Below are 9,471 nucleotides of genomic sequence, written 5' to 3'. Positions count from 1 at the left end.
GCAGCAGAATGCTCAGAACTACTTGTGTAGGCTGTCATAAAAAGTTTGGCGTTCTGAATACAAAACTGCAGCTTACATCTGCATACGTGTTTTTGCTAGTTAATTTTATCTTCCTGTGCTTTTCTGGATCTGTGGAGAATGACTACTTTCAGCTCCTCTCCATGCGGTTAGAACGAGCCCTTCACATATGTGTCCTTTAACCATGACTGAACAATGTTTTTCCCCAGAAAGAATGTCCTTTAAAATATGTGTGCCATCATCCTGTCAAATTTCCTTCAGGAGAAGGAGGCAGGTTGCTCTCCTGTTTTTCATGGTGACAGCATTGCTTCCTGCTATAGAGGTTGCTATGGAAGGCAATTTCCTCTCCTCACCCGCCTTCCCACACACACAGAATTGTGATAAAGGAAGCAAGCTCTCTGTTAAATGAATCGTGCAAAGGGGCTTTTTAATGGAATGGGGTTTCCCCCCGCAAACAATATATGTACAGAGATTCACAATAGTGTGCTGGCTTATGTGGGTTCTATTTTATGTATGTCTACCAAGTCCTCTTTGTATCATGACAGTTTCAGTAAATATCGCTATGCAACTCTGTTTTTGATGTCATCTGTAAAAGTTCAAAATCCAGCAGCATGGGTTGACCTTTATATACTGTAGTTCTAATGAGTTGGGTGTAAACATTAAATTGGATGAGTGTGATACAAGGCAACAGACACTAGGGGGGCCTTCAACTAAGGGCTCGTCCACACTTTTCTGCTTGTCTTTTGCCTAGAAAGCACTGGTCCAAAAGGTTTCTCGCTTGTCCCATGCTTTCTAGGCATGGGTCTGAACAGTTTTGTGTTTGTCCCACAGCTTTCCCTGGGGAAACATGGTGTTTAGCACTGAATCACAACAAATGGCAATCCACAGAAAACCCAACTGCCATTCAGCTGTAAACCATGCATTTTCCACTGGGGAAGCAGCAGGGCAAATGGAAGTGTGAATGAGCTTTAGTTTTACTAAGAAAAAATCCCATTAAAATTAATGAACAGTACTAAAAGAGGTCAGTTACTTTCAACAGGTTTACTCATGAGTAAAACTTGGTTGAATACTACTCTAAATTTGGACGTGTGTTGGGGGGTGAATTCTTTGATCCACGCACTATTTCAAACTTAAGAAGATATTATTTAAAAGACACAAGCTTGCCCTTTCTCCTTACTCATCTTTTATTAAAATATCTGGAAGCAAAATAACCCTGGGGTTAATTAATTGCAATAACATCCAGGATATTAAGATCTTTACAGCTGTTACCAATTTCCTCTACTTTGTTTCTTAAGAACCAGTGCTGCTCTCTCTATTATTATTTTAATTAATAAGCTATATATATTTGGTTTTAACTCAGATTCTCATTTATTTTTCTACATTAAGCCAGTTAGAAGAACTAGAAATAAGGAGGGGCATTTGTAGATCAAAAGATGAAAATTGAGAAAACAAAACAAGCATGCTGCTTGGTGTTCTAACTTCACTTAAAATGTGATTACTTCATTAGCCTGTAAATACCTTGCTATGTAAAGCAGTCCATAAACACTCTGCCTTCATTTTTGGCTTATTAGTAAAGCCATCCATGCCTGAAACCACTGCACTGGGAGCAGCAATGGCAGCAGGAGCTGCAGAAGGAGTGGGAGTCTGGAGTCTGAATCCTGCTGACTTTACAGCAGTGACCAGTGAACGTTTTGAGCCACAGATCAATCCTGAGGGTAAGGAGGAAACTCATATACGTTATCCATTATCTGGGCATTCATCAGCCCATGCTGGGCCTTGGCCAATTCACATTACTTAGAGGGACTAGTGCAGTTTGTTCCATTGGTAAAATTAGACTAGTAGAGTGAGTGCGGGTGTGTTCTGGGCTAAAAGTACGGTGCTTTTTACACTTCTGTTTGACTGTTGTTGTCACTTGATAAAGAGGAGGCTCTTTATCTAGATGTGACTAACAAGACCAGTCCAGATCTGATATGAGTAGATAACATTGCATCAGGATATGTGTGAGAGGTTAGAAATTGGGATGAAAAATTTCCTTGCGGTTTCAGAAAGCGAGTATCGCTATACCAGGTGGAAGAAAGCTGTTCAGAAGTCAATGGGCTGGGAAACAACAGAACCACAAGTAGACGGTAAGCCATTACAATTATTCCTAGCTTGTGAAAATTAGGCTGCGTTTTTGTTAGAAGAATGTCATTCACCTTTTGTGATTAATCCTCTCACCTATTTTGTTTGAAGACAAAGTTTTAAACTGGCTGCAGCAAAGAACATACACAGCTTTTTAAACAATTCTAACTTCCATAACAGGTGGTTATGGAACAACTGATTTATAAATGCTTTTAGCCAAGTATATAGAAACTAGAGAAAACTCTATGGCACCTGGCAACATCTAAACAATAGCTATCTGCTTCCTCTTGACTGCCTGAGCTAACATTTTAATGATAATTTTATATGGCATCAGGAGCTCAGTCTAAAGGTTCCTAAGCAGAATTACCTATGCATTTTGCAAATCAGAAACATGTTTATATATGAACAAATGCTAAAAAGATAGAGTGGCTAAAAAAGTTATTTGAAACCAGTGAAACAGAGGTTCTATGGGACTTTATTCTCACATGTAGAGAATAGTAAATAAATTGGGTAGAACCAATCTATGGATACTATGCTATCAAGTAGGATTAATTTTAAATAAGAGAAGCTGTCCTATCTGCTGTGTCAGCAAAAGGCAAGAAGGGGCTTGCAATCCCACATTGACTGAAATCCCACATTGGCTTATAACAACCAGAATAGAAAAGTGTGTGTTGAACAAAATTTACTGATTCTGAGACTTATAGATTGCTATTGAAGTCGCATGAATAATATATCCCAACTCTCATGTTGAACATATTAAACTCTGGCTGCATTTCATTGACCCAATTCACATGTTACATTAATCCACAGAACAAAACAAAACTATGGTTTAAGGTGAATGGCCAGTGGTAAGTCGAGAACAAGCCTTGAAGAGAAACTAACAATGAGTCTAGATTCTGACAATATAACAAGCCAGACTCTGGAGTCCAGACTCAGCTGAAGGGGTGGGCAGGGGGGAAGGAGTGCTACAGGAAATTTTCAGCAGCATGTGTTAGTACTCTGTTTACATTAAACCAAAGCTTGTATCCAATTAAGTTCAATTCAAGTGTAGACCTAGTGAAATTATTGAGCCTAAGTTAGCCATGCCTATTAACTTCAATGGGTCTTCTCTGAGTTGGACTAGCATTGAGTACAACCAATTGTTTTAAACTATGGCTTAATGTGATGTGAGAATCAGGTCATTGTCATTTACAAATTAACACTAAAGAGCTGGCCTGTAATGATATCCTAAGTATGCAAATTTGAGATGCAAGTCCTATTTCTTTCAGTTAGATTTCAGCCCCCCCCCCAATAGGTATGCTTAGAATTATAGCCTTAAACTATAATGATTTGATTTGAGGGGTTTTTTTCCAAAATACAATGATAAAGCACATACTTCTGTGCTTTATCATTAGATTGTTATAGATGCATTATAATATGAAATCTGAAGAAAATAATAAAATATTGGCTCCTTCAGCCAACGGGAAGAAGTTGCATAAACTAGATCAAAGGTTCTCAAACTTCGTGATTTCTGGGTGGAAGGAGTCCTTGGACCCTTACTGAATACTATGGCTTTTTATTTCTTTAAAGCCTTAACAGCTGCAGAAGGAAGTTTTAGTTAAGTAAATAAAGTTTCTGGTTGTTGTTTCTTCATTAGAATAGGCATGTATAGAAGAAACTCAAGTTTAAAGGTCCATGTTCTTACTAGACAGTAAAAGTTGAGGGCAACACAGTAATAGGAGAGAGGGTATAGTATTCCCAAGAATAGAGAGAAGATTTGAGAAATACTGGACAATGTTCTCTCTGATTTGTCCTGTACATCCAGCCTGTGGCTCCATCTTGCAACAGAAACAGCTGCTGCATTCAAGTGTGCTCTACTAAACGTGATGGCATTCAAGATAATATGGGGGTAGTAGCTATGTGAGCTTGACCTTTTTACACACACCCTTTCCCCCAATGTTGGAAATAATCACTTGGTGCTACTCTTAACTGGGCAGGAGCCTAGATTTATTCCTTCACTGTGCACACAGGTGATGTCTCTATTCTAGTTGTCCCCTCCCCGAAGCAATGGAACAAGGAATGGTACCTATCGCCAGTGCTGGTTAGATCTGTAGCAGAGGCCGTGTTCTGGCGAGGGTGTTCTCTGTGATTGCACTTATCTATGGAATTCACTCCCTGTATATATTTGCCCACCACCCCTTCTTAGATGTTCTGTGCCAGGGTGAACACTATTATTTTTGCCTTGGCATTTAGTGGTCTGGTTCACATCAAGCATTCAGCAATCGTTAACTATAGTTTAGCATGAACAGGCAGCATGCTGGTGCTAAAGGTCACCGTTTTGTTTCAACCCCCACTCCTGGCTGTTCTACATCAAGCACAAGAAACCATAACCCTTGGCTTTTCATTACAAAGGAACACAAGCTCATGGTCTGTTTCACTCCAAAGTATCCTGGAGTGGGAGCCCAGTTTGTTTCTTGACTCCCCAATACAAAGCGGGGACTTTGGTGTTTTTACTGTATTTGAACATTAACTATGGTGTTTATGTGTGAACCAAGCCAATGATATCCAATGCTAATGACACTTACACTGTTCTTAAGCTTTGGTCTTCACTGGCTCTTTCTGTGTTCTGATTTTGTGTGTGTGTGTGTATCTGTGTATATTAATTCTCTTAAGTTATCTTGCATAGATACTGCATTTATAACTCACCTTAGTGACAGTGCACTTTAAAGGCAGTTTAGCAATGGCTAGCAGACATGGAAACCTCTGTGCTGATTCAGAGATTAGAAAAATGACACTGTCTTATGTTTTCATCCCATCAATATAGCAGCACACAATGAACGTAGACCCAGACCAATAGAACAAGAATTTGAGACTGAGGAAGAACAAAATCTGTGTTTCCTGTTTTGGGCATCAGGGTTCTCCTCATGAATGTGCGCAATAAAACAAGGAAGAAACCAGCTCTATAGGGTGTTGTGTTTTATTCACAATTAAATCAAATGAAATGCCCAGAAGCAAAGCATGAAACTATTTCTAAAGTTAGTATTTCAGTGAAATCATAGTTAATTAGTTTTATAGTGCTATCCTGCACATGTGTACTCAGAAGTAATATCACCTTTGAAGATCTAGATAGAAGTCTGAAAATTAATCTGTTTTAATAGCTTAAGTTTCAGAAAAAATGCTATGTAATTATATATATATTTTCCTAGTCAAAATGAATTATGAAGCCTTGATTTTTATCAAAGAACGTATTTGCTTTTCTCTTTTTGTCCTTCATGGAGCTTTGGGTATTTTGTTCAGGTTCTAGCAAGCGACTCAAGTCTTCTCTAAGGCTGCCATTTTATGAGATCCCATTTCTTTCAAACTCATGCTATCTTATTTTGCAAAGTAATTCTAAAGGCATCGTCATTGCAGTGTTTGATTGTGAAGGTCTGGTTTCAAATTCTTGCTTAGCCATAAAGCTCACTTGGTGACCTTTGGGCCCAGTCACTGTATCCCAGCCCATCAGCCCAGCCCATCTCATAAGGTTGTTGTGAGGGGATAGGGAGACTTGTCACTGTTTTGGTCAATCATAGGAAACATAAATCTTTCCTAGATAAAAATCAAAGCAAAGGCAACCTAGTTTCTCTTGTTGTCTATGTCCCAAGCAGGCTTAAATTTTTAAGTAATTGGATGTGGCAAGGTGATGAAGGCTACACTGTGAAGTTTAATAAAGGCACCCACCCAAAAAACAAAAATAAAACTCCCTCTTTAGATACTGTGTCTCTCACACACCTCATCTCAGATGCAAGCTAGGGAAGTCATTTATACAACTCTCCCTGCAGTCATCATACACTTTGGAATGGTATTGGGTGAGTGAGTCCTCACAACAACAAAAAACCGGTCTCTCCCTCATTCTGTGGTGTGCCTCCACCTCAAGATAATAATTTCCTTCTCTCATAGCTCCAGCAGGAATCCTCCCCATAACTATCTGTTGCCATAGCCTCTCTTTTTCCTGTGAAAGCTGAGGTTTGTGAGGGTCAAGAAACCGTGCCTTGCTGGTTACTACTATTTTGTTTATACTGTAGTCTCTCTAACTCTCACAAGTGGCACCCCTAAGCATTCGTTGCGATCACAGTGGAGCTGCTGTGACCATGCAACCACAAAGGTTACAGGTGAAGAGGTGGAGTGGGTAGCAAGGTGGATAGAGGTGTGTGTATATCTTCTGGCAGGAGATATAGAAACATCAAGTCAAGGACAAATAGACTGAAAAACAGTTTCTATCCAAGAGCTGTGGCCTTTTTGAATGCTGTAACTCGATAGTGTGACCTGGGAGTTTGATGGGTGTTGGTGTGGGTGTGGCTGGAATGTGGTTTGTTTGGTTGTTGTTGTTGTTTTGCTTTTGTTGTTTTTAAGGGATGGCATCCAATTTCGTTGCACTTGTGCAATGTTGCACTTGTGTAATGACAATAAAGAATCTATTCTATTCTATTCAAAGGTTACAGGTGAAGAGGTGGAGTGGGTAGCAAGGTGGATAGAGGTGTGTGTATAAGAGGTACCAGGTTCTGGGTGTTGTGGGGCCTGGAACAACTGCATCAAACGCACCATGGATAATCTAAACCAGGGGTCGGCAACCTAAGGGCCATGGGCCACAAGTGGCCCCAGAACCGAGCCTTCTGGTTGACAAGTCGCCGCGCGCTGCGCTAAACCAGCGCAGTGCCAGGGAATCGCTTCCGCGGCACCAGAAATTGTGTCTGTGCATGTGCAGATGCCGGAAATCGTGCCTGTGCAGATGCAGACGCGCAATCAGGCCCACAGACAGGGCTCCGTGGCAGTGAACCTACCCGGGCAAGGTAAGCCTTGCCAAACCCTGTTCTAAACCATGGGTTGTCCACTAGTCCCTACCGCTCACTAGTGGGCGTTTCAGAATTCCAGGTGGGCAGTGGGGGATTCTACAGCACAAGCTGAATCCTTCCATCGAGAGAGATGAACGCTCTATTCATCTCTCTCGCACTCGGTGGTTAGCAGGAAGTGTGGGCGGGCACAAGTGCACAAACACACATGAAAGCGTGAGCGAGTGTAATACGCAGGAAGAGGAAGTGTGGTAGCCAAGTTTGAATCTCCCCCCCCCCCTTACTTGTGTCTTGCTTATGTTTCTGAGGCACCAAGTGGGTACATCCATAGGCATAGGCTGCAGTAGAAAAGTATCCAGTGACTCTGCCTGTGAATGTATCCACCTTGCTTGGTCTGTGAATGTATCCATCTTGTATGGCCTGGTATAAGGCAGGCATGGCCAAACTCTGGCCCTCCAGCAGTTTTGGGACTACAATTCCCATCATCCCTGACCACCGGTCCTGTTAGCTAGGGATGATGGGAGTTGTAGTCCCAAAACAGCTGGAGGGCCAAGTTTGGCCATGCTTGATATAAGGCAATCAAGAAAGTAACTGGCTCTGCCAAGTGGTGCCATACGCCAAAAAAGGAAATAATCTAAACGCAGGAGAGCGATTGGTGGGGCGATGTTATAATATGTTTGCAACACAAGGGGAGGAGTGGGAGCTGATGCATGATAGCAGGGACAGGCAGAAGCGGAGCAGAGTACTTGTAAAATAGGAGAAAGAAGGAAAGGAAAAGTTATAGGCAGGGGAAGGAGATAATTGTTGTTGACTAATAATAATAAGTGTGCTAACTAACTCAGCCGTACTTCTGGACATTGCCATGAGGAAGGTAAAAGAAAAGAGTAAAAAAAGAGATGAAAAGGAAAAGGAAGAAAAAAATAGAAAAAAAGGAAGAAAAATAGAAAAAAAAGGAAAAAATAGGAGGAGAGAAAACAGGGACAGGCAGAAGCATAGTGTTTAGAGTGGCTCATGTTCTGGCAAGTTACGTTTTGTTATCTTATAAAAAAGAAAGAAAAGTAATTTCAAATTACTTTATTGTTTTCACATTGAACTTCATAAAGTTAAAAACATTATAAACATGCATAAAGTAGAAATAAAAAGATAAATTTAAGTACTTTTTAAAAAAACCCCTCCTTTCTACTTGCGCTAAAAAAAGTTACTGCAGCACTGGTGGGCGGTAAGGAAATTTTACCATCAAGAAAGATGCATTAGTGGGCGGTAGGTATAAAAAGGTTGACTACCCCTGATCTAAACCTTAGGTGCTTTCTTTGTGTACAAATCAAGGGAAGAGGTTGCAGAGCACTTTGGATGAGCTCTTCATTGTTTTGAAGGCTATTACTTGAGTCTTTTGATAACTTACCAAGAAGACGATAATGGAATACATGCTGTGTATTCCATGCTGTGCCCAAGAATGTTTGAATAGGTCAGGGATGGCATTTTGAGTGTGTTGCGACACACTGCTGAGTAGGGTATCTTTGATATAGAGAGGAAAAGCTTGTTGCTTAATCAGCAAAATTGGTGTGAGGCGGGTTAGAATGTAAATGCTTGAGAACCATTGAACTAGATGCAAGTTTTTGCTCCTGAAGGCAGCTTTAATCATAGAAACAAAGAATTGTAGCATTAGAATGGACCACGAGGGTCATCTAGTCCAACCCCCTGCCATGCAGAATTTTTTTGCCCAACATGGGGCTCAAACCCACAACCCTGAGATTAAGAGTCCAACGCTCTACTGACTGAGCTATCCCAGCATGTATGCTGCTCAACTAGTCAAGTTGCTTCTTGACCATATTGTTGCCTAGTATCCATGTATAAAACAATCTAGATTAGATAACACTATATTGTAAGCCAGTGGTTTTAGCACATCTGTAAGGGATCATTGGGTGAAATACCAGTAAATACTGCTATTTTGTGCTTTTGATTGCAGTCTGGGTAGTGGTAGATATATATTCCGCTTACTGAGGTTGTAGTATGCATGATGATGGAGCAAACAGATTCTTTGAAGGAGGTACCCAAGGGACACTGCACATTCATTAGGCTTTGTTCATGCAATCTTCCTCTTTTGAAGAGACTTGCATGTGCAGGCCTGTGCCTGTAGCTCTTAAATTGCACATTAACATGTGTGTGTTTATGAATATATATGTGAGTGGAGACACACATGCACGTGCTCCTCAATCACCCATGCATTCTCTCTAGAAGAATCTTTTAAATACTTAACATCAGCTTTGTTTTGGAGTTCTGTATTGTCTGCTTTATTAATATTTGATTGGCTTTGCCTAAATCACATTGAATATTGACATTGGATGCAAAGTTGGAATATATCTTAGCGGAAAGGCTTGGCTCAGCTCTAATTATTACTGTGTGTTAAAACTATCTGTAGCATTTTGCAGAAGTTGCTGCTTTCTTGTAATTTTTATCTATTTATGTGATTCCTAAATCTTGCAATTTACATGTATCTCTCTTTTGATTTGCTTGACTGGAACCT

General features: G+C 40.5%; 1 protein-coding gene across 1 annotated transcript in view; it reads left to right on the top strand.

Annotated features, from left to right (window-relative positions):
- GK (glycerol kinase) overlaps nt 1-9,471 on the top strand; it is a 36,382-nt gene that overhangs the window by 25,111 nt on the left and 1,800 nt on the right. The window contains exons 17-18 of the mRNA XM_077927406.1: nt 1,526-1,733; nt 2,064-2,144. Coding sequence (XP_077783532.1) covers nt 1,526-1,733; nt 2,064-2,144 — 289 coding nt within the window. The remainder of the gene's footprint in view (nt 1-1,525; nt 1,734-2,063; nt 2,145-9,471) is intronic.

The sequence above is a fragment of the Podarcis muralis genome, chromosome 4 (assembly GCF_964188315.1).
Source record: "Podarcis muralis chromosome 4, rPodMur119.hap1.1, whole genome shotgun sequence".
In the NCBI taxonomy this organism is placed as follows: domain Eukaryota; kingdom Metazoa; phylum Chordata; class Lepidosauria; order Squamata; family Lacertidae; genus Podarcis; species Podarcis muralis.
Note: the sequence above shows the minus strand (reverse complement) of the source record. Positions and strands in the feature narration are given on the sequence as shown.